This window comes from Anarrhichthys ocellatus, unplaced genomic scaffold (assembly GCF_004355925.1).
Source record: "Anarrhichthys ocellatus isolate YVR2014 unplaced genomic scaffold, GSC_Weel_1.0 scaffold1, whole genome shotgun sequence".
Lineage (NCBI taxonomy): Eukaryota > Metazoa > Chordata > Actinopteri > Perciformes > Anarhichadidae > Anarrhichthys > Anarrhichthys ocellatus.
Window position 1 is genome coordinate 7111070 of NW_022280031.1, and position 26528 is coordinate 7137597.

General features: G+C 43.0%; 1 protein-coding gene across 1 annotated transcript in view; it reads left to right on the forward strand.

Annotated features, from left to right (window-relative positions):
* The window catches only part of LOC116387778 (guanine nucleotide-binding protein G(i) subunit alpha-2-like), a 44709-nt gene that overhangs the window by 10153 nt on the left and 8028 nt on the right, over positions 1-26528 (forward strand). Inside the window, exons 2-3 of the mRNA XM_031855201.1 lie at positions 21109-21151; positions 24954-25095. Coding sequence (XP_031711061.1) covers positions 21109-21151; positions 24954-25095 — 185 coding nt within the window. The remainder of the gene's footprint in view (positions 1-21108; positions 21152-24953; positions 25096-26528) is intronic.

Here is a 26528-nt window from a genome sequence, read left to right on the forward strand (position 1 = left end):
TGTGTGTGTGTGTGTGTGTGTGTGTGTGTGTGTGTGTGTGTGTGTGTCAATGAGAACAGAACCACAGCTTGTGTTAAAGCTGATTTATGGTCACAGAAGTGTGTGTGCAGGCCTGTAGTGTGACCATATACTGCATTTGTTTGTATGTGTGATTATTATAGGGGAGGGAAAGAACCTTTTTGCACTGGAAGTGAAAATAACTTCACCCTGACTAGTCCGTGTTTTTTGTTGTCCTGTTCAATGTTCAGCTGCAAACTGATGACTCGGAGGTAAAAGATAACATAAATGTGGGAAAATTCCCAGGCTTTCAAACAGGCTGTTTTCTATGAAAGGATCTCACCAACATGTTAATGTGTGTTTACATGCTAGTAGAAACAAGGTTTTATTCCCTCGTGTATGATATACTAACATGCAGCAAGTCACTTGTACTATTTTCTTACGAGGTTAAGAATGCTATCGTAAAGATTAGATTACGCTTTGGGCCGTAAATCCCTTTTTAAAATGATTAACTTTTCCTCAATCCTCACTTTGACATCATTCCTTCTATTCCATGTTGATGTGGACTCTGGATGTTCCTCCGGTCGAGCACTTTCCACTTAAATAACTCGATTGCAACAACTGTGCCAATGGCGGCAGGAGCCGTGTGTGCGCCTTCCATTCCTAGTGCAGTTTTTTTGAACGTTAGAGAGCCGGAGGTTAGGAAAACTAATAAGTGGAGCATAAGATAGTCTCATCCACATTATTAAGAATCCCTTCCCACACACGGGGGAGGTCATTTTGGTTCAAATGACGCTTGTGTCGGTGTAATCATTGAAAGGACACTCTGACAAAAGGAACGGTGCAGAGGAAAGAGCAAGAGAGAGGAAATAAGTAACGGGGAACACACTTCTCCCTGCTTCAAACATAAACAATCACATTGGCTGACTAGTCAGGGATATTTGAGATAACTCTGAAGCTAGATATGGCCCAACGCATATGATCATAATAACCCGTTCTCTTTTTATGACCCTTTATTTCCACGTTTGACCGTTGAACCTCTGGCATGAGGCTTGTAGCAACAGTAGTTAGAGAGTGGCTAGATAAGGACACGGGGCAGTGACAGGATACAGGAGAAAGAAAGGTTTCACTTAAATGTTGTGGTTCACTTTGTCCGTCTATGTGAGTTCAAAACATTTTAGAAACGTGACAGTATTTTCTTGCTGATTGCTACCTTATAGGGTTGGGTGATCTGTTCAAACCTTATAACTGACCACAGTCAACCCATATATTTGCGCAGGTGTGTGTCGCTCTCGCCAGCTGAGCAGTGGCTCTCACTCTTCTTTGGAGGCAGACCATTAAATTAGTAAAAAAAAGACAAACATTGGCCAAGATGTACTCAGCCAATCGTTGATGATATATTCGTCCAATCGCCCGACCCTATAGGACCAAAGTTACATATTTCATTGTTTTATTTTTCCACTGCCGCTCTGGGGACTCAACTGAGGGCAAAGTTAGACGCTATCACATTCAGTTGAGTCCAACACCAAATATGCACCATTTTCAGAAACAAACTCAACATGTTAATTATTAAGTGACAGTCTGTTTATTATATTTATTGGTTTAGTTTCCCTGCAGCTTCCCTTATCGATACGTCTGTGTGCCAAGTCTACAAGCTGAGGTCAGTCACTTAATCATTTTGAACAATGACTCCTCTGCCCTTGCCTTCTTCTCACAGTAACACGCATGGCCGTTTTAATCAAGTGACTGTCTCTTAAGGTGACCTCACTGTCAGACCCCCACCATGGAACAATAGAAACATAATTACCGGTTAACTCACTGGAGATGTTTGCCCCTTACACTTGAATGCGGCTTAGCGATTGGCTCAGTTTTATTTGTTGAGAGTTGGAGCTTAGCTCTGTATTCGATTTGTATTGCTCTGGCACGAATCCTAATAAAAGCACATTTGTGTTCAGCGCTCACTCAGAAAGTATACCTGTCCCCTGTTGGTGTTGCTGGTACAGTACTTTAATATAACAGCTTATTTTTTTGTATGAGCTTGTGTTTGTGTGACTGGGGCGGAGTTATTGTAATTGGAAATCAGTTATTGCAGATTTTCTCTCCAGCAAATTCTACTTTATACTGCTCAACAGTGCAGCTCTCCTCAAATGATCTAAACAACCAGTTTGCACTGTGGGGGGGACGAGAGAAAGAGAGACGGGTGAGGTAGGGAAGGAGGGCATGGGTTAGCACACTGAAAGGAAGTAGTGAAAGGAAGGGGGCCGTGTAAGAAGCCCGGAGCTGGAGCAGAGCAGGGTGCAGCTGAGCCTCTGGCAGGGACACATCACTGAGGGCTTTATTGTGATTTGTAATTATGTGGTTTTTCCTTGGGGCCTCACTTTGGTGCGCTCCCACACCGAGGCTCTTTTTAGCCGGGGGAATACTGAGGAGGAGAACAGAGAGAGGGTGGGGCCGGGGTCACTGTTAACTATTCCTGTTAAACCAAGAATGATCAGACATGAGCTGGAGCTCAGCTGGAGTGTAGCCAAAAAGCTGTGACTCACAAACAGTCTGGCGTATATTTAAATTCAGACGTAACTTGTTGGAATAAGGGTCAACTTTCATTTAGTTTTCTTGTCATTTCCTCTGTGTGTGTGTGTATATGTGTGTGTGTGTGTGTGTGTGTGTGTATTGGACACTGGTAGTGGTACTGTACGTCTTGGACTTTGTTGTAGATTCCTAACATGGCAAATATATTATAAATAATCCCAAACTTTGTCTTTCTTATTCTCCTTTTGATTGGAATGTTTTAGCCTTGATCTGTCTGCACTATAGCAATGTGTGGTACAAACACAAGTTGCAGTAGATTCTGGTGGGCAGCAGGTTATGAAAATATCTTCATTGATGGGTTGTTTATTTTCTTGTGAGATTACAACAAGCTGGTACAGTTTGCAGAGCTGTCAGCCAGTTGTGTGATGGTGACTGAGAGATGGCGGTTGGCTCTGGAGTGTGGCTCAGCTTGAAGACCTGAATCCTTCTTCTTGGCCTCAGGAGACAGAGGATCCCTTTATGTACATCTGGAGGAAAGGACAAATGGGCTGCAGTGTGTTGAACAAACAAACGCACAAAGGCAAGTCACAGATTTAGGTGTCTTCCAACTGAACATGAAAAGATATCAAAGGAATTATGGACGGGAGTATGAAGGACGGCGGCTGAGGGGAGAGCAGAGATGATAACAAAGTGTCGGAGTGTTGGATTGCTGTGCTGCATGTTTTGCTGTCAGTCGGTGGCTGAGCTGTGCCAGTTAGGTTGAAGAGAGCTGACGGCTGTACTGAGATGCGTTTAAAAAACAGGGCAGCAGCACAGCTTGTTATGCTTCCATGCCACTTTAATTGCAGTGTCTGCAAAGCCAGAGATTTAAAACCATAGGCTGCATATCCGAAATAGCCTATTGTGATGTTGAAGGCTGAAAGCGGATTGTTTTCAACAGTAAATACTTTTAAAGTAGTGTTGGTAGTTTGTTTTTGAATTTTTCAGTCTAACGTTCTGTGTATAGGCCGTGACTCAGAGCTTTTCTTTGTATCTGTGTATTGATCACTCCTCTCTTAGAGTCTGCCCTTAAAAGCAGACTGAGCCAAATGCAGAAGGCCATGCATTGACTCACACCTGCCCACAAAAGCTTCCAGTTGCAGCATGGTGGATTTCCTGTTGTTCTCTTTTTGCCTCCCACAGCAACACATTCAGGTCTGCGACTCTCTGTGACAACATGCAAAGAAATATCCGATCAGATTCAAGAAGGTTTGGTTCCGCATGGCTCAGTTTTCTTAGATTCACACAGATCAAATCTTTAGCCATTTCTATGGCCTTTGGTGAAAACTGACCTGCACTCTTTGCTCAGGTTTGGTTGAAAGCTGTGGAGAAATTAGGCAGTGGAGCAGTGTGGGGGGAGGGCCTCCCTGCTCTCTCTGGTCTAAGGAACCCTAAATACAGCTTTTCTCGTCTTTGTTAACAATGTCACTTCTAAATTACAGCCCAGTTCAGCCCATGCACATGTGTAATCCTGATGTTTTCTACTCTCTGTGTTTCCATTGGCTCGGTGAGTCTCATGTTGTGGTTCAGGAGGAGCAAAGACGACGTAGTTCGGGTTTGCAGTCAGGGAAGCAGAAGGCAGATCTATGATCTGTAAAGTCTACAGTTTCAATGTTTAGAGTTTTAAAGTTCATTTCTCAGATACCACATATACGCTGCAGGATAAAGTGATCCAGTTTAGCGTTATGTTCACGTGATAGTTACCTGCGTGAGTGAGTTGATTGGTGTTACCTTAAAGAGAGGAAGAAACGGTCATCAACTTAGGCACATTGTGTGAGTGTACAAGTACAGGCGGAGGGAACAGGAAAGGCAGGGCTGGGGTGATGCAGCGTGTTTCCTGTGAGGCAGGAAGTGAGCCGGGTCAGACCACAGACGCACCGTGAGTTATCGGTCTGAGCTGCTGCTGCTGAAGCCAAACTAAACAATCCATTCATGCCTCACTCTTCCCTCTGATTTCAAACTTTGACATTAATTAGACTACTTTTCAGTTTTTTTATTACTGTCAGCAATGACACTGTAGTCTTTTTTTCCTCCTCAGAGCGGATTCTTAACTTGTAAACACATTGGCCCCTTATCCCTATACCTGTCTTCATGTTGGCTCCTTTGGGTCTACGCTGTTTATGCTGACATCAGTATTGGATTGTTTTTGTACTCCGTTGCTCCCTTTTTTGTTTTGTATTCACACGTACGTACACACAAGTCATTAGTGCAGAGGGGAGTGTACCGGACTAACACCCTTCATACTGTTTGTGCAACTTTTCATATTTATTTTGATTATACCTGCCTGCATGAACACCAGCACTGCACCGACTATATGGACTGTAATACTATATTATATGAAAGACACCACCCACCATTTATAAACGACTGACCTCGTGGACCATTACACAAACCTTTTTACACTAAAGTTAGTTTTATTACAGCATTCAGCGAGGCTGTCGTTGTGTCGGGGGCGCTCTCACAGCGCTGCGTTGTTCTGCTCATTGTAAATCATCCTCTGTGACTACCCCGATGTACAGCAGCTATATCCTGACCGATGAATCTCTTACAATGACACTGTGAAGTGAACAAATATTGACTATTCAGAGGAACAGCCCCGTTCTTTAAAAGCATAATTACGATAACCTTGCATAAATTGTAGGCAATTTGCCTACAATGCCTTTTAAAATGTAGGGACATTATGTTGATAGTCTACATTTGGAGGCAAAAAGACTTCTCAGTCCATCCTAAGAGACACAACTGCTGTGATTTCTTTCATGCTAGTATACAGCCAGCAATATACAACAGAGCCAGCAGAAACTGTTAACCCCAGACAAACCACTGCATCAACAGAAAACTAAGTAGCCCCATCTAGATAATACTGAGAAGAGGGGTTGGAAGATGGACTTGTTTGGCAAAGAGAGGAGAAAATATCACCGTCCTCTTCCTTAAGATCTGCTAGTTTCCAGCTTTGTGCCACTACTTGTTTGTTTGCAACCATGCAGTGCATACATATTCCTACTTCTCAGTGCAGTTACCATGAAAATGATCGATCATTTATCCTTCCTCTACTCTAGAATCAGCAGAAAGACGTTAGTTAGGCCACCCCGGTTAACCCTTAAAGCGCTACTCGTAGGATGTGATAACTATTTGGAAGTCAGCAAAAGGACCTCACCTCCAAACTCTTTTGCTTCATTGTCAGAATGAAAACAAGATCCAGATAACGATAATGGGACCGACTCTTTTTATTTATGACTTTGGGATAAGCTGTCAGCAAAGAAGTTTGAAAACAGTGCTACTTCAATTAGTATTCAGCTTATGTCGCCTCAAGAAGCTGATACGTCCTACAGCGACATGGTCTAAAGCCATAGGAGCGTAGTGACATATATGGTGTATTATATCAAACATGTGATCCTTCTGCTGGTGGAGCCCAAGAGTATGTTATCTCTTAGTATGATGACTTAATATGTTGACATACATTTATTTAATTTGGGTGTGTGTCATACTGTCATACACAAAGTGTGATAAGACCCCCGATCTTTTCCAGACCTGCACTCATGGCCCACCACAAGTTTAGCCCCACACACCCTTTAGAACCCTGCAGTACTTCTGATGTCTCTCTTCAATGCGGATCGTCTCTCACACTGTTCTGACGCTCCTCTCATAGACAGGAAGTTAGTGTTTCACAGAGCGTTCGGGTAACCACATTCTTTTTGAATTGTTAGATTTTTGTTTGTTTGGTTTTGTCCACGATAAGACTTTGCTCATGAATGAGGAATGTTTACCCGGAGGTTTAATTTAACCTCTGAAGCACCACGTCTTCGTTCCTCAGCTTGACCTCAGTTTGCTCTGACTTCCTGTAGACGCTGTTAGAAAGTAGAGGGTCGTTGAAAAGACGTCCTTTTTCTATTTCTTGTTTTTCCTTTGACGCCAAGTTCCCCTTAAGCAGTGAGCCACCGTCGTTATTTGTGCTTGAGAAGGACAGTGAAATTGTAAATCACAAAACTGAAATGGTGACACAACTCTTACGTACTGTTAGCACTGCGTTGGTGCCGTTGAGCGACACTAACCTTTCTACTGGTTAATGGTTCTACTCGGGCCTTTTAGATCAGACTGTGGTTGTACTGGGCTGCTTCCAGTGTGACTCTGGATAAACACAGGTATAAAAACACTCCTCCCTTATCTCCACCTTTCCTTTGTCTCCCGGGTGAAGCCAGGCTGCGTTGTTACGGTGTTAATGAATTCATCTGCTCTGTCTGGTCATCTCTGACCCCATGTTTGACGTTGTTGGCTTCAGTAAACTCTAATGTTTAAAGTGTGGAAAAAGGTCCCGATAGCTTCGGCTTCCAGCTCTCCGGTTGCTATGGCGATTATCACTGGAGCAGAGTGTGTTTTGAAAGCAAACAAGTGTGTTTTGGCACAAACGGCCGACTGGGAGAGGATGTCACCCACGGAAATGAAGGTGACTGTGTGCGCTCGCATGGCTGGTTTTAAAGGGAAATTTCCAACATTTGCATAGTTTTGGCCATCGGTCCTATCTGTTATGAAGTTTGTGTGGAACCAACTTCAGACAAAGCGACAACAATAAAAGTAGTGTTGGGAGAGCTTTTTGTTTCTCTGCCCCATTCTTAACCGGATTCACTCCACAGAGCACTGGTCTGTTTGTCTGGTGCCTGTCTGTCTCTCACCGAGTCTCTTCGGAGAGTGCGGGGCCGTCGCTCTGGTCAGCTGCAGAGAGAGGAAACCTAAAAGGAAGTGGAATAAACAAAAGGAGAGCGAGCCAAACAAAGCTGCAATGAGGCTTTGGTAGACGTGCCAGTTCAGGGGCAACGTGAGCACACAAAGAGCTCTCTGTGAGAGGAGCGGTGCTCCGTATTCCTCGGAAGTCCTCGCTCACACACAGGCAACGGTACACAGAGATAACTTAAGCATGTTTAATCTTTCACGACATTATGTGTTTATGTGGAATCATCTCTTCCACTAACAGTGATGCCGGTGTCTGTAGTCACTACTAGGCTCAGTCCACACTCATCAGAAGTAAACGTTAGCTGCTAACAGGACTTTGATTTGAAAATAAATATTAAAAGGTTGGGTTTCCTGAAGCAAGCAGTGCTAGTGAGTGGTCCTTATGGAAGGATGTCAATAGATTGTATCTTAAATGTCACACTAGTATTTTGGTGACATTTGCTTACTCTCTCTGGGTTACATAACTGTTGTCGAAATGTCAAAAAGTAATATCTGTATGTGGCTGTGTTTGTCTCTGTTCAGCTAAATGTGTCTAAACGGATTGTGAACGGCAGCTTCTGTCAGTACTCGCACCACAAGGCCAGCATAAACACATTACATATTACATCAAACATTAACACAAGTGACCTGTCCTGGATCTCAGAGGTCTGTAGTGTTGAGACTTACCAAAATAGTTTGAGGTAAACAACTGCTTACGTTCTGATCTTTTCCCCCCCTCAATCATCTCCTGCATGCCTCTCCTCATGTGTACGGTAGCCTATACTATAGCAGAATGGTGGAAAAGGGTTCAGTGAAGTGTGGATTGGTACATAATAGCTCTTTCTCTGCTGATGTATTAGGTTTGTTGCTTAAAGTGCATACACCACAGTCCCGCAGGCTGTCTCATGCAAGTAAAGGGATAACGGGAATACTAGCATGGATTCAACACAAATTTGGGGGGAAAAAGCAGTGACAGAAGTTTTTCTTATTGTGGCACAGCGATGCACGACTTTAGTGAAGCGTGAGTTAGCAGAGTGGCAGTAACATCCTAAAAAAGGTCAGTTCCAGCAGTCAAAGAATGGAGAGAATTCACGAGGCTATAAAGTGGTGAAGTGTAAAGGAGGTTAGGCGGACATTGTAAAGAAGTATCTGTAGCGCATGAGTAGTGATGAACAACATGATCAGAGTAGTAGATGCAGAGGAAACGGGTTTACAGTCGGAGCCCAATGTGTGTTGAGAAGAGTAGGTACTTGGCCCTTTGCTAATCACTATTACATGTGCCCCAGGCCAAACTTTTCACCATGAATAGGTGAAAATGTATAAAACCAGCCTTTTTCTTTTGTTGACACAATTGCATGACCCTGGACGGAGCTGCTCAATGCTACACTGTGATTGGCCGGACTTAGGGCAGGACTTAGCGAAGGCTCAATTGTGGGTCATTAAAATGTGAAAAAAGTATAAAGTCAAGGCGCAGGGTTATGCCCCTAGAGTTTTTTAAAATGATGGATAGATAGCAAGTGTCCGTTCGACATTTGAAACAGAAATTATCGCAACCACATTGTCAAAGAGAATTGGTAAAAGTAAAAAGTGCAGCTGTCTCATCAGCTGCTTGGAATGATTGAAAGAGCATCCTGCATGACTCTGCAGAGGAGAGAAACTGGTCTGGGGCCTGTGTAGACTGCTGTTTTGTCTTGTATTTCATGGAGTCATGCATTGTCTCACATGCATGTCTATTTCCAGTCCACGATGGTGTCATATGCAAACTTGAGCATTGATTTGAGGAATTGTTCAGTCCGGTACAGGAAGCTATTTCTTTACAGGAAGTCTTCTAATGAAGTACATTTACCTCATTACTTAAGTCTTATTAATTCAATTTCTGTTTCACAAATGTTGTCTCATCAACACAGCATCTTGAAATGAGAATAAAGGACTCGAGGTTTCTCTGTGGCGCCTGCACAGTGAGTCTCATCGTCTTTGGCTGACACCAGTACAGGGATAGCTGTTTAAATGTGTCATGGGCTGCATGTATCATCTCTGTTAGCAGTTCATTATTAGAGCTTCGATTAAGGAATCTTAATAAGCTTCCACGATGATGTTGTGCAGCATCTCAATGTGCTTGCAGACATCTCCTCCACTGGCTGGAACAGGAGGCCGCTGTGTACTGAATTGTTCTTTCCTACAATAATGTTCATATATTTGCTTCGGTATCGGACCAGTATCGGTGTCGTTGCATCTCTAGTCAATATAGTCGGTGAGCCTCTTTAGTGTAATGTACCACAATTATTTTGCAAATGTCAGTTATAATTCGCTGGGCTAGTAACATTGTGCCAAGTCAAACCCTTGAATAACAGCGCACCATGACCGTTTCCATCATGGTTTAAAGGAGAGGCCCTGTATAAGAACCAGGATTGAAGAGTTTCTGTTCACCATCTACTCATAACTTGAAAATGTAACATGAGCTCAGGGTGAACGTTGAGACTATTAACTTCCTGAATGCCTTCATGAAGTGACAAATCGACTTGAATCATTTCATTCAAAGCAAGTTTCATCTTGTGTGCTCTGAAGGAAACATGTGAACCGTTGAGAAACCTCCCTTTTCACCTCTTTTCATTTCCTGTGTTTTTTTTTTTTAGGTTCCTATAGCAGCGCAGAATTGGAATAAACTTCCTGTCTATTTCCCGTGGGTAATTGCGACCTCTTTATGGCATGTATATTCTTCCTCTACCATTCATCGGTTCATGTAGATAATTATAACATACACGGTACATTATCAGTTTGCTTGATGAGCAAAACTCTTTTTCCCAACCTTGTTGTAAATGTCCCAAAAACAGGAAAGACACACGGAGAGAGATTGCTTCATGAATATCATCTAGATATTATGAGCATCATGCAGCACAGCAGTGGACGTTTTCCTCTTCCTAACCAGCTGTTAAAAAGATTTTCTCAAACTGTAATGTCTACTTCGTCAATGCTAAAACTTTTAAATGTTTGTTAAATTGCTGCATTTACTATTTAGCTTTAAAGTTCATCTTTAAAGAGAACGGGTTTCATTTAAAGTTGAATTGAAATGCTGAGCGAGGAGCGCTTTTGCTCCAGCCACGTCGGGTGCATTGGTCTGGTCGGTACTTTCATGTCGGCGGGCTTCAAGGCCGCGGGAGCGTCTGAGCTTCAGAGCGGGGAGAAGGCCGGTCGTCTCGGGCAGCCTCGGTCACCTCGTCTGCTCTTTGATCGATGGCCTTTCAGTCCCGACTAATCATCCCAGACAAGATCGGGAGGCTGGCCATGTCTGTCCAAAGGTGCATAAACCTTAAACTTCTGGTTACGTGTGATGACTTGCATCCACGGCAGGTTTAAGGTTATTTTTAAAAGGTTTACTGCTCTAAATGAAATGCCAAATGAATGCCTCTTTTCAAAATAAACATTTGATCAATCAAGTTAATAGACTCTCTGATTTACCTCCAGGGTTTCACCTTGAATATGTTAGTGTATTCAAGAAGCGTATGTAACTGTTCCCTCACTGTCTGGCTGATGTTACTGAGCATGTTTATACCGTGGCTGTTCCACATCTCATTGCTTATATTTTGATGCACCGATCCATAATTCATTGAACTTTTTTCCTCCATTCTTCTGTCCTGTCTGTCCTGTTTGTCCTGTCTGTCTGTCTGTCTGTCTGTCTGTCTGTCTGTCTGTGTGTGTGTGTGTGTGTACAAAGGTTAGTGCAGGAGGGAGGCTGCTAATGGATGCATGTATAATGCATCAGCAGCACACACTGTATCCAGTGATGCAGCAGATGCCTCCAGTGAGCTCGGGACCACCTTCCTCTATGTCCCTGTTGATAAATAAACACGGTACTACTGTAATTTGCCTATTTGAAGGATCAGTTGAACAAATTCACGTTCTGAAGTGTTTTTCATCAACTGCAGAGTATACTAGCACTCCTTCCAGTGGTTCAGCCTCATTATTGGGAGGATGCAGCTGTTGTGACAGAGAGAGAGAGAGAGAGACGCTAAGCTCCAGGCTTTGTTTTGCTGCTGGAAGTGAGACTGGGGCTCAAGTGACGATAGTGTGAAGTGGCTCCTCCTGTGAGTGTGGAGTGGCTTTCTGGGTGACACAAAACTGCAGTACCAGGCAAAATTAGAAGGGGGGGTCGCCCCATGTAATCTGATGACACACGTGTGATGAGGGGAGCGTGCAGTTACGGATTACTTTGAGGTATTTGATATTTCTCAATTGTTTGGGAGGGAGATATGCAAAGGAACACATTTTGCCTGCATACTAGAAAAAAAGATTTAAAAACAACCAAGTGTTAATCCAAGATTAACACCAAACTTAAATGTCCCAATAGAATTAAATCTAGATACGTACAGCACAGAACAAACATGCAGAGAGACGGAAAGGGAGGAGGAATGTGATGCAATAATATCAAATATCATAAAGGCACACAGGAAGTTCTGTCGCATTGTTTAGTAGCAGGCAGAGCTGTATTTGGATGCTGCTTTATCCTTTTAAAGACGCGTTTGAGTGTGTTTTCTGTTCATTGCAGCAGATCGAACATCTGCATGATGTATTGAGTCAGTGTCTGACCCTGACTGTAGACCGTAGTGCTGCTTCAGATGAAGGATAATGTGCCTGTAGCTGCTGCGTGTGTTTGTGTGTGTAGAGGGATTGTCTTTCAATACGTGTGGTGCCTGCGAGATGTATCGGCTCTGATCAAATTGTAGGCGTCAAAATGGAGAGAGGATGCTGGAGACAAAGACACGCATGCCTCAGCAGATAAAATGTTCTCGGTGTCTGATTTGCGACACGTGCGTGTTTTGTAGTAATTCTGTGAAATTGACTTGAATAACTCGTAGCACAGATCTATTTACTGATATAAATGACACAGCAATCAGTTGCAGTACAGCTGTGTTATGGAAGTATATCGAGGGAGCAAAATACATGTGTCTCTTGTTTCCATTGATGTCAAATGCTTAAAACACGTTCAAATGAGCAGCTGAGGTTGTTCTGCAGTGCGGTTGGCTGAATCCATTGGTTAGCAAGCTGTACAGTCTTTTGGGACTTTTTAAAATCACTACTACAGTATGTTAGTCATCATAGAAGGTGCACGTTGGTAGTTTTTGTGAAGTGTAGGTCATCCTTTATTGGGAAACAAGCGTGTTTATTTGCTAGTAGCGCCGTGGGCCACGGCCGTGGAGGCCTGCTCCAGATGTTACGGCCCACTGGGCTGCAGACTTCCAGCGTTCCCTCTGCTCGACTCTTCTTCATCCCTGCAAACAGTTTGAAAATCGCCATCAATTATGAATTCCTTCCATCTGGTGGGCTGTGATTACTGCTCCCGGCGCTGCAGCCGGCCTGATAGCCGCTCCTGCTCACAGCTCTGTCCAAAGGGTCCGCTGTTAGCATTCAGAGCTGATGAAACGAGGCGGGAGGAGACACTTGGGCCAAAAGCCAAGAAACAAATGAGAGCGGGGAGAGACCTCACCTATTTGTTTTTCTCACCATCAGCAAATTTAAAGAGCACGATTGAGTCATTCGTAATAAATGTCAGCTGACTCAGATTGGTGCGCGATTGATCGGAGCTTCCCTGTTCCGTAGTGTTTCTACGTTCGATACTTGTGCGCTTGTCTACTCTTTGGTGTGCTGGATTTCAAGGTTGTTTCAATCATCGGCAGCTCCGGATGAAAACCCGGCAGTTACTTTGGCCCCCTCAGAGGGAGACCTCCATCCATAGCGTCCTCTCAGGGACTCTAAAGGCCACCTCTCTCTCTTCCTCTCTTCACCTTCTCACTCTCCTCAGTTGATCCTCTCTGCTTGTCTGCTACGATTAATGGTCTGCTGTCCCTGTCATCTCAGTCTCCCATCAACGTCTTTGCTTTTCTTGACCCCCGCTGACTTTCTCCTCCCTCTGTTTGTTTTTCAGTCTCAGCGGGCCCCGGCCTCCCCTCCCCGTAGACCTTGAAAGCAGGTGGTTTAGATATATTACCTGCTCTATGTTCAGCTTTCAATCTATCCAATTAAGGAAACATATCATTTCCTAATTACCTCGACAAGTCTCTCTTTGTGTGCTGCATGTGTAGAAAAGACCTTTTAAAGAAGACACTGTTTCCAGGGGAGTTGAGAATGTTTTTTTTAGCTGTGTAAAGAAATGTTATGTCTCCTCTGGTTCTTTGTCCCATCAAAACTGCCGACACACGACGCTACATTATTGAAGATACTCTCGTCACAATCGTAGCTAAAGAACGTAATGTAGGATTTTTGCCATTACGGCTGATCTTTGACTGGAAAAATAAGATTGACATAATTGTTGCATGTTATTTGGGTCCTTATCAGCTGTGAGGGGCCATAAAGATACATTAGCACCTGCAGACGGGTGAAAGTCAGTAATCTCTACAATTACTAGTTGTCAGTCTATCATACAACCAGCTGCTGACTCCTTCATTGTCTCTCCACATCCCTCACTGGGAATAAGGAGACAGACATCTTGCTCCAGAGTAGTATGTCAGAACATGCATGCTTTGTTATCAGCTGCACTTTTGCCAGACACATTTCAACACAATACTTGAGTGTTATTACCCCCCTCTTATATTTGCGCTTCCTCTCTCAGCGACCGTCTGCGCTCCAGTCTCGTATTGACGGAAGGAGGATGTCTGTGCAGCATCCTTGCCTTCAAGGTTAACACGGTGCATTGCTGGTAGTCAGGCATTTGTAGTCTAACCTTTACACGTCTATGGCTCTGCAATCCAATCCCAAAACAATACAGATACAGATATACACTATGAATCACACAGAGACTAGATACTTGAATTGTATGGATTTTCCTCACTAAATTTACCTCTTATTTGTGGGTTGTTTTTTTTCTACACCATCTCTAACTAATTTAAAGGCGGTCTCCTTTTTTCCTCCTCTTCTCTCCCCTCCTAATTCTCTGATATGAATTGGTTAATCTTTACAATATCTTATTGCTCAGGAAATGGTTCTTTTGTGACTAATAACCTCTGCAGGAGGACTACCACACAGTGCCTCCAGCTCCATGTATTGATTTTCTGCACGTTTATGGTCCCACAGTCAAAATGCACTATGTATTTTAGTTATCCATTCTTTCTCATGCCTTGAATTGATGATGTTAATCATCAATCGACTTTGAACACGAGCAGAGCCTTGCTGATGGCGGGGCGAGAGAGGTTTTCCATAAAACATTAAAACATGTTGACGGTCCGAGTTCTCCCAAACTGGTCCTTGCAGCCCTTCCTCTAACCACTTAAAACATTTAATTACTAATCTTTTGATAGTTTCTGTGGCAGCCCAATTTGTTGAGGTAAATTCTCAGAATTGTCATCAAATGTATCCACATCCACCTTCTCTACTGTTGCCTCACATTCACTCAATATACACAGAGGAAGTAGATTTGGTCTTCTTTGCTTCTCATCCCTCTCTTCTTTGGCAGCAGTTGTCGGCGCGCGGTCCAGGCTCGCTCTTAGCCCGAGGCATGGTGGCCATCTGTTGAAGGAGACTGCATCTCTCCGTCCCTGTCTTTCGAACAGACCGATACGCCCGTCTCTCTGTGTGTGTGTGTACGCGTGTTTATTTTCTGTTCTTAAGTGTACATGCATTTATACAAGCTGCTTCCATTTCCTCCTTTGATTGGATCTGAGAATAGGAAGTGGCACATGTGTCTCTCAGAGGGGCCTCTGGTCTCGAGACTGGATTGGCACATTTCTCTCGATACGTAGCAGAGAGGAACAGGCGACGTAGGGCTGCCTCGCGGCTGGTGTGTAGGCGTCCGAGAACAGCGGGAAGGAGGGTTTGAGAAATGATGAAAATTGATATTAATTAGATTACAGAATAAAGAGAGAGTAGCTAGTGGGGAGATGGACAAGTGATGAAGTCTATTTTGTTGCGTAAGAGATGAGTGTCAGAAAGTTTAGTACAGCGAGTAGTGTTGTCTCACTGGATCCTGCTGCAGGCTGGAGTTTGCCAACTCAGCGTTTTCATTGTTGTTGTTTTTTCCCTCTTTAACCCTGTCCCCATCTTCTCTACCTCTGTTTCCTTGAATTCCCATTGCTTTCCTTCATCACTTTACTTTCTCATCTTGGCATTAACACTAGCTGCCTCATCACTTTCCCCCTGTATGCTTAGTGTGCTGTATATTAACGGGGAGATTGTTGTAATTCAAGCCTCTCGTTGTGTTTATTCCAGTCTCAGGGTGCTGAGAGCGAGAGAGGAGACTGAAATGTCTCCAGTTCATGAGAGGCAATGTCTAACAATGAAGCGACCCTCGCCTGCAATGCCACCACACAGCATGCTAAAAAAGCAGGAGAAATGACATTAAAATATGCTAAACAGCGTTCAGTTTCCCCAAGTGTATATTGATTTGAAAACCACCTGACATCCAGTGTCTTCCTCTAATGTCGTCAGAGTCGGGCTTAAAAGCGAGTGCAGATTTGGTATTCATGGGTCAGCCTGTCACAGAGGGTTCAGGTATTGATTTATTCAGCAGATCTGCTCTGAAGTGAGCACAGGAAGGACCACAGGGACATTCCATTATAGATCTGGTGGACGGATGAGCCTGACTTAAGAACGTATCCTTGTGCTCTGCCTCTTGTTACATTCAGCTTCCTCTTTGTTTATTACTGAACGTTCTCTACACTCACAGTGGCAGCAGAAGAGTCAGTCAACTAATTATCTCATTAAAGCATGCAGCATTCATTTTTCACACATCAGAGCCGACGCGTTATTAATTTTTCAGTACATTTTCTGGTTACACAAAGGCAGTATATGAAGCTAAAAGCACATTTGAATGTGGACTTTATGAACATACTGGAGGAGCAGTATCAGACAACCCACTCCTACAGAATGTGCTCACAATATTACATGCCGTTTTGTGCAAAGTGGGACTATTGACTTCCAGAAGAATGGTTCAATTGGATTTTATTATATCGTAGTGGTGTTTGGTTGAGGCCGTTGTAAATCTCATTAGGCCGAACTATTACTGAGCGCTTGCTTTAGGAAGAGAGAACAAGTCTAAATGAAAAATGCACCTTAATACTTTCCTATTGTGTGCACATCTTCTTCAGCTGATTAAAATGTGTCTTGTAATACACAATAGAATTAATAAACTTCTCTTTCCCTAATCAAAACACCAACTGTCATTTTTCAATTTTATCTGCAACATTAGAAATTCAATATAAGAAATGAGGCTTTAAAGAGACATCCCCTGGTATTGTTGTTTTTTCTAAAGCTGTGAGGAAATCTGGGGGTTCACAAACCACAAGTCTTTATTTCTGTTTGTCTGAAAGCGAGTCACAGTTGAACACGTGTTCCTCTCATCAGCAGGGAGACTTAACTTCTTCAGTCACGTCACCCTCGAGCCTTTTCTCTTGCTCGCGGCCATGAAACGGTTTGCTGTGGCTGTCGAAGGCAGTTGTCATGCTGACTGATAGGAGGCGGAGCTTGTGTGAGTAGCTTGTGTTGAGCTGTGTTGGACGGTCCAGGACTAAACATCAACAGCGGGGCTGTGTTCTCAGCTAGCAGGGGTTCACACTGCTTCCTTTGTGTCCTGCTCCCAGTCCCACCAGGATGCTGCACACTTGCTCCAAACACATGCACATTTATTCACTCTGAGCAATGTATCATAGGAGGTAGACCTTTTTGAACCGGTAACATTTTATACTTGATAAGGCTGTTGCTGCGTGATGCTGATGCAACACATAGGCACTGCTGGAAGATGAAGAAACAAGTTGATTAGTTTAAGCTGTTTATCCTCAGTCTTGACACAGAACAGTGGGCGTACCAGTGCAGTGCCCTTCACTCCTTCCTCCCTTTATGTCCGGAATTGTCAGTTTCATCATGCTTTACTGAATAACGAAACTCCGGAGATGGTGCGAGCGTGCCAGAGTTTTCTCACAGAAGAGCTGGCTGGCACACTACTTCTTCTCCACGAGTATCATCACTAGTCAAATGTGGGAGTCGATAAAAGCTTTGTCAGTTCTTCTCTCGCATCATATTTCTGCAAAAAGAAAACTGAAATTCCTTATGGACTTAGGTTTCACAGTTAAACAGAAGCAACTTGCTGTCCCTGTTCCCCAGCCCTCGGCACATATTCAGGTGGTTTTTGCTTCCTTTTTGCTCCTTCGGGCTGATGGCCACTGCTCACTTTTGAGGATATGACACCTAAAGACCTACAATCACCAAGGCTTCATGTCTGATGACGCACAGGTAGAAGACTGGACCACATCAGGGACGTGTGCCACTTCATTATTATCACTTTTCCCCGAATCTCTGTAAAGAGATTCTTCACGTAGAATCTGTAGGCAAAGGGACAAGATTCTCCAAAACCACCTGTTTGCACAGTGGGAGCTGGCAGATTCCCCCTGGTATAATAATCAGAATAGTATTTCATTCCCAGCAGCTTCTGTACCTGCTCATCTCCAAACAGAGGGAACAGATGTACTTATTGTACCACCTGGGACTTGATTAAAACTGTTTCTCTTTGTATGTGCCGATGGAATGCATCCATAAAGGACCATCCTCTAACCGGGACTGTCATGTGACCTGGTTGTGTCTCTGTTAATGACGCCTCCACCTGTGAATACAGTCCATCCATCACGGGTCAAGCTCTGTCCCACGGCAGCTGGAGCCCCGGTAATCCTGTGGGCTCCCCCGGTACCTGTCTCCCTGTTTGGCACTTCCTGTCTGCCAGTCACATTGGAACCCATCTGTAATCAGGTCAATTTCCTGAGTCCTGCTGGGAGATTTACAAATTCCCCGCTGATTTATCCTAGTTATGCATATTTTCATGCCAATACCCCCTTCTTCCCAAAGCACACGCAGAGAGACGATACGTAAGCATGCACACACTAACATTTGTCCTCCTTTTTATCCATTTTCATCATCTTTTGTATTTTATTAGTGAGGGTAAAGGAATTGTGATGGACATATAGAAGCTTACGAGTCTCATTCAAGTTAAATTGAGGACTGAACTGTCTCCTCTATTTTTCCCCCTCTGCCTGTTTTTTCTCCCATGACTCAAAGACGACCACAACTGGCGTACATGTTGCCCAGTTGCTAGGCAGTGGACTTTATTTATTTTCCTACAGACTCGACGTTTCTTCAACCCCTGCGCTGCACAAACAGTCTTGGTCTTGGTCAAACTGTTTAGTTCAATGCATCAATGTGCTTCTCATCTTCATCTTCGTGTCAGTCCAGTTTGATTTATGAAGGGATGGGCTACAGGTCTGTTCAGTTATATTTTAGGTCAGATCAAGTTTAAGTTTAGTGGTTAAGTGTTGATTTTATTTGTGCGCTGTTCGTACTGAAAGCAAAGTCTACCTTTTGGTTTCTTCTACTTTGGGACTGTGTGAGACTTAATGATGACTATTCACTCACCAAGGCCACCGGTAGGAGGTTAAAGCTTACTGGAGAGAGAAGCTCATTCAATTTCTTCCAAACACTCTTTGAAACGTACTAGTATCAATAGGGCATGCGAAAATGGTGTGTCTATGTATGTGTGTGTGTGTGTGTGTGTGTGTGTGTGTGTGTGTTTGCATGCAGCTGCAGTCCTGAGCCTCCACAGTCCAAAGGGAGCGATGGTGCTAATGCAACATTAGCCACAGATCAGGCAGAGGGTGTTGTGTAATAGCGACAGGATCAGTGGGATGAGTCCAACTGTCATCAGGCCCCGAGTTCTCCCCACAGAACCACCAGCAACAAACATGCTTATTGCCCAATCTTGACAGAGATTGCACAGGTATCACATCAGTGACAGTGTCCTCAGTAGTCCCACAGCTAAATGTGTGTGTTCCATCTAGTTAAGGGTTGATTAGTAGAAAAGAAGTGTGTCCAGTCCTGTAGGAATTCTGCAAACCATCTTATTAAAGTCCAAGCGCTCGTACAGTTGTTGGCAGCCTTTTACCGCCAGCTAGCAACAATGCAACCTTAAAGTGAAATGGTGCAGTGCAAGATGTCACTGGCCTCTGCATAAATGTCTGTGTACAGTACATTGGGCTCGCTGAAGTACTCATAACAAGGATTACTGTAGCAGCAATGCATTGTTCATCTTTTTGGGGGTGTACATAAAACCCCACTCAATACTCCGATCCATTGTTCTGTCCGTTACATTTTTAGAGTTTTGTCCGTCTCACATTTAAGTTACTGACATGTGTAATGAGGAACAGACTGTACTTTACAGTTATTTCATTTGAACTTCAGACGTATTCCACAAGCGAAGGCTTTAAATTGAGAATATTCAAAGTCTACCAAGAGCTTAAGTGTATTTGTATTCTACAATAAAGAGAGCTGCTACCTATTTGCAAACCAAAGCGGCAGTGGCAGCAAACTTCACCACTCGTCTCTTAACTGTTAGCAGCTTCAGGTTCACTGGACAAACTCCAAAGGGCATGTTTACTACGTGTGTGTGTGTGTGTGTGTGTGTTAGATGAGAGAAATGCCCGCTAGCTCGGCCCTGGTCAGTCAGCTTTATGAAATCACAGGTCTAGAGAGTATGTTCTGGCAGTTTATCTCCAGACTCTCATATCTACTTCTGAGCCACAGAGGCTCCAGGAACAAACTCTGTTTTGTTTGTCTTGCTGTGTTGTGCAAAATTACAAAATGATTAGTTTGCCATATTAGTGCTTAAACCTAATAGATTTAGTGTGTGGAGTTTTGTCAGACGACTGTTTTGATGGCCTTTTGGCTTTAAACCAATATTGTGGTTTTAACCAGCTTAAATCAAACAAAGCCTGTAGTGCCACATGTGATTTATTCACGGCAAAGTATTCCATCTACAGCTGGATTTATATGGAATGCACACTGCTCATTTCCACTGAATCTTAGTTATTTCACTTTTTCTTTCATTAGGGAATCTGTTTACAGTTTTGATTTCAAGGTATTCAGTGAGCCAGAGAGGGAGAGAGAGCGTTTCTTTTCTCGCTTTTCCTTCTGCTTAACAATATCGCCCACAGACTGTACAGCAGATGGACACTGTGATTTGCAAACTGCTTGGTGGGGACGGTCGGCACTTCAGAAGCATGAGGTGGATGTAAAATCAGCCACCCAGACCCTTTGGGTTCTGTTACATTTTTGGTCACATTTGTTCAGCCTTGATACACAGCCATACCGTTAGACATTTGTATAAACTGTCTCTATTTCGAGGCAAACCACACGTTGCGCTCTTATCAGCCAGTCTGAACTCTTATACCACGAAGGAGTCGGAGCTGACAGCTGTCCATGAAACTATCTTTGCCCATTCCTACCCAGAGGCCTCACTGTGCATGCTGCGTAGTAGTGTATTTTGAGGGTCATCCCAGAAAGACCCCAGGCGAGTACGAATGGAAAGTGCACTGACAGTCACCCCTGGGGGTGTGTGTGTGTGTGTGTGTGTGTGTAGTGTTAGATTCCTTGTGGCAGATGCGCTCTCTCTGGCCTCAGGCTATTAGAATAAACATAGCAGTGGGTAAGAAAAGCCCATATCCTGTCAGTGCAAGATGTTTGCATCAAAATGTTAACAGTAATAAGGCGGCGTAATAAGAAGAGGGGAGTATGATGGCAGCTGGTTTTTGTTCCTTTTCGATGTTGAGAGAGCTCTGTGTTGCCATTTGAATTCAGACTACAGATAGAACTGAAGGAGCAGAATCCCTGTACAGTAAGAGAGAGCAGGAGGTCTGTCCAGGATGAAAATGAGAACTGAGATCTCTTGGCGAGCTGCAGGCAGGACTGGGAGGTAAAGGGAGGGGAGCAAGACCAGGGTCCAGATGTGAGGCGGCCTCGCTGGCTGCCTGTTTACATTTCTCAGCCAACGGGAGTGTATTTTTAACCTTTTGCCTGTTTTTGTTCTCTCTGCAGGTGCTGGAGAGTCGGGGAAGAGCACCATTGTGAAGCAGATGAAGTGAGTGACTGCTCTTTGTTTTGCTTTTCCTCCCATCATCTCTGACACATTAAGACATGGTGTGTAGTAGTAGATGGACCCGCTAATTCATTTGCATTTCCTAGTGTCTGACTTGATACACTCGGTTTTAATCAAATAGGTAAGACACGTTTTTGCTGCGATAGCACAAGAGATAGTTCTAATGTAGACCGGTTAGAAACCCCATGTACAATAATTTGGTTGTTAAACTCAAGCAAAATTGTCGAGACCTGTCACAAGCTTTATATTATTGGCATGTAACGTGTTTGTTGTTGTTGTTGTTGTTGTTGTTTAACTGAAAATCCAGAGTGAGACTAGATAATCTGAGGAAAGCAGAAAGCATGAGTCCATATGTGGGAGGGTTCTCATCTCTGTGGGCCGGCAGCTCTGAGTGGTCACTGTGCACATTTCAACTATAAAAGATGCAACTAATTTCACTTTCAAAATATGAATATTTATGATTTAAATTCAAGTAAAGCAGGTGCCAAAAGACATAGTTTCTATTAGGAAACACACACACACACACACACACACACACAGGCAAGCTATATCCTCCTTTGCACTGCAGCTGACATTGTATACGGGGATGTCCCCCCTCTGATAAATGCAATCTTTTAGCTAGCTGATACGATGAGTAACGAATAGAGTTTGGCCCAGGTAGCTTGGCACTGCTCGGCTCAGAGCCAACAGGCCTGAAATAAGCCATTAACAGGCTTTGCACCATGAACACTTATCACCAGCATTAAGGAGGAGAGAAGTGGTTGTTAAGTGATTGGCCAAATCGATTGGGGAGTCCAGTCACAGAATACAGATGTCTTCTGACATGTGTTATACATGTTATACAGGTATAACACATGTCATAACTATAAATAGTTATACAGGTACCCAACATTTGAGAGGTTGACAGGCACTGAGTCATGTCATGTTTAATCAGCATCTGAACATTTCCTGATTGTTTTTGCTTCCGTCCGTAAGGTTTCTCAAAGGATGTTTATTAAACAAAAATCATGCAAAGAAGACCATAATAGCTTGCTACATGAAGATAAAGTGAGCCACTTAAAACTCACTGTGGGAGGATGTTTTAAAATCAATAATTCTAAAAGTTTCCAGTTTGGCAATTAAAGAAATTGCTGAATATGTTCAAGCTGACATGGCCAGCGACAACTGGCAGGGTAGGAATTCCAGTCTAGTATGTTGTTGCCGTCTGTATAGCCTAATCTCCGATTACTGTGTCGTGAAGCATAAATTCCACGGCTGCCTTTCTGTCTTTGAAGGTTCGCTGTTATCAGTCTCTCTGAAACACTCCCTACGTGTCCTTAAAACAAGGGTTGAGAAGCTGGTGCTAAATGTGCATTTACACAGCTGATGACTCAACGTTAGTCTCCCTATTTAGTGGTGCTACACTGAAGCAATTTGATAAATCTCTAAGAGACGCTGTTCCCAAAAATCCTCTCACATGTACACATCAGTGAACACCTACACGCTTGATGCATTTTCTTTTGATACATCATCAACAGTGCACCCCCCCTATACATGTACACATGTATAACACAAACAAAACAAGCGTCTCCAAATGACCCAGTTATATTTTCTGTACACATTTTTGGATTTTTAACATGTTTTAATCCACTCACTGAGGTTGCTTGAACCCACTTGTATAGATTTATTTTCCATTTTGATGTGCCACAGCAAGAAAAGCACAATAAATGAATGACATGAATGATTCATAGACAGTATTCGGGCCCCGGATCTGGATATGGCATGTCAAAATGACTGTCGTGAAAAGGTCTATCGAGCCCTTTAGCACGACACCAGTGTCGTCTCGTCGCACATAGAGGAGTACAAGTGAATTATTTTGGCTACCTGAAAATAGAACGAACAGTCCACACTAGACTCACACTTTTAAGAGGAAAGATTTTCCATGGTTGTGTTTTTTTTGTAAGATGGAAAACAATACATTTCAGAGATGCTATGTGTGGGATTTTTCTATTCATAATTCTGACAAAAGGATGCATTATGCTTCTGTGAGTCACAGGAAACTGCTGTACTAATGATGGTCTTTTAATCTGGTTTAGAAGTTCTTGAGAAGAAAGAATCCCTTGGGTTGACTCCAGTCTTAGATGTGACAAAAAGGATAATTATGCTTACAAAAATGTGACTGCCACAGGATGTGACAGCATTAATAATGGGATGTATCAATTTAATCTACTGTATTCTACTGAAAATGTACCCCTGGTTGACGCTATGCTTGCACGTTATTTTTAACACGGCATCAATTAAATATTTAAATGAGAAGGAAGCAGTTTACAAAGTCTATACAATACAGACTACAATGGGCAAGTTTTCAGTTCAGTTTGTCTGATTCAGTGCGAAGGAGAAATTAAACATCCTCAACATGTTATAGTAAAATCGGATGGCAAAATTCGTCTTTCTTAGATCTTTGGGGTGTCAAACATACGGCCCGAGGGCCAGAACTGGCCCGCCAGAGAGTCCAATCTGGCCCACTGGATAACTTTTCAAAGTATGAAGTCATTCATTTAAATTTTTCAATTAAATACATTGCTCTTCCTCATTGTGGGGCCCTCTGCTGATTGGCTGTTATATGGCCCATGAACAAAGATGAGTTTGACACTCCTAGTCTAGACCCCAGCATGTCCAACATGTAGCCACGACCATCTTCATCAACACAAAGTTTAGTTTTTACATCTACATTACATCTAATCTTGCGTTATATAAAATGTCTTGTACTGTTTTCCTGGAAGTGGTTTCCAGAGTATTACTGACAGGAAGTGTTGTGCAGTTCATCCCTTCACACGGCTCTAAAACTGCCAATATTTAGGTATTGTTCGAAATGTCAGCATGATTTGTGAGTGTGCCGTTATATAATGCAGATTAATGACTCTACATACAATCAGATAAGTGAAATCTACATTTAAAGTGTTCAGGTGTAGATGGCACAATGTCACACTTTGTGTCCAGCTACACCTTGTCCACATGTGCCAACCTAATGTGAGACTGCGATAGAATTCTTAGGAATACAAATTAAACAAAATAAATAAAGTTTGCAAAGTGCTTCACAATCAAGTCAAAGGATTGTATGGAATTATTGGAAGCATTGTTTGGGTGTGGGGGAAACACTGTAGGCTTTCAGTGCTCTTGGCTGCAGCTCACACTGTTGCACAGAGGGCTCCCTTGCATTTTAATGAGGTCCCATTCAGCTCATCACACAACCAATGAGCACCCTGGCTGTGTGCGACTCTTGTCTCTGGGCCGTGACGGGCCAAGGGAGATGGTTCTGTTTGGTTTCCTGCCCAGCGGTCTCTGTGTCAGCCCCATGCTTTCACAGCCCCATGCCTCTTTCTCTCCATCTCTGTCCACAGCTCCAAAAGCAAGTCAATATTTGTTCTAGTGTCCTCTCGCTGAGAGATACAAAAACATCTGAATTTCTCCAGTACCCCAAACTAGCAGTATTTGTGATCTCGTACATGGAGGACGAAGGCATTTCTGATGGATCTAATGAAATATCAATTCAATTTACACTTTTTAATTAGGTTTATTTGTAACAAATAATGGACAACTTTTTCATAATGAGATGAGATGTTTTGCAAGATCTTGGGGAAAAGGCTAGTCAATATTTTACACCATTATATGCAAGTAACCTTAAGTATTAACGTCCTTATAGTGTTTCATTGTGACATTGTCATCTCATTAAATTACATACTAATCTTTCTTTATTCTCTTGCCCCCCCCCCCCCCCCCCTCTTCCTCTGGTCTCTGTTCTCAGGATTATCCACGAGGATGGATACTCAGAAGATGAGTGCAAGCAGTACAGAGCCGTTGTCTACAGCAACACAATCCAGTCCATTATGGCCATCATCAAAGCCATGGCCAACCTGAAGATCGACTATGAGGAAGCTACTAGAGCGGTAGGTATCCGACACTGAGACTGGTAACTTATTGAATGCCGTCACCTTCTGCAGCAGCGAGACGGAAGTGACATGCTTTTTGAAATACAGCGAGACGGCAGTGTTGTTGTAGAACGAAGATTGTGTGTCTGCTTGCGTAACTCGAGAGACTAGAACTGCTACTAACCATCTCCAACCAATGTACCTTTTTTTGGATTAATTTAAAGTATATTAGCTTACTTAAACAATATTCCAGATACAGCCATACAGTAGCTTTAAGTGCCATATTGTTCCCATGTTAAAGGAGGTTCTGGGAACCTGATTAAGTATAGTGTAATATACCGGCACTCAGCTCAGTGATATCATCTCTACTAATCGCCACCAAAGCCTGCACTCTGCCTCCGTCCTAACGGCCCATATAGCCTTGAGGATTTGAGGCAGCTCAAGAGTGCAATGTGACCGTCTCTCTTTGGAAATCAACTCTGGGTAGCGGATGCTCAAGATGGACTCCAGCAGGACCATGCTTTTTCCTTCCTCGCTTGTGTGTGCGTGTGTGTGTGTGCGTGTGTGTGTGTGTGTGTGTGTGTGTGTGTGTGTGTGAGCTGCTGAAACAATAAATCGTCTACACACAGGGAGATAGGATGACAGAAGTAAAATTCAGGCATTACTCATGAGAAGAGAAAATTACTTTTTATACAGACCCGTTATCTCATAAATGTGATTCATACATCCTATTCTCACAGATCATTTGAATCTAATGGTAATAATCTTTACTGCATGTACATCTTTGATACCTTTGTTCTCTCCAAATGTCCCTCTCCCTGTCGACCTTCATTGCAGAGGAGTTGGATAAACATGGTTTTTATGTGGAAAGAGCTTTTTGACCACCTGGTATATTTTCAGGATTGGCTCTGCCAAGGTAGCTATAGCTCTGCATGACGAGTTCTGCTGGACTGTGTGAGTTAGTTTATTTGAGAAACACCTTCCCCCCCCACTGCAAAGGCATACAGAGCTATTTGAGTATCCTGGAACATTTCACAGATTTCAAATAAAAAAGACAATATTTGCCTCATAGCCAGAGTTCAGCATTCAGCAATATTCTGAAACAATCTGTGTGTGACTGAACTGGTTCATCTGATCTCTTTATTTTTTACAGAGAACAAGCTGCTTTTATTGTTTGACAAACATATCAATTGCTACAAACTATTGGTAACCAACTAGTAGTTGATTCAGTGCATTCGCCATGTACCTATCCAGATATGTCACGTTTAACAAATGTCTATCAGTTCTTCCATGACCCGCTGTCAACTGCGGACATTTTTTATGACTGTATCATCAGACTATTTCAGGTTTCCTAAAGCTCTATTATTTGGGTTGGTGAGGAAGAGTGTAGGATTAGATTTTTTTTATATATATATATATATATATATATATATATATATATATATATATAT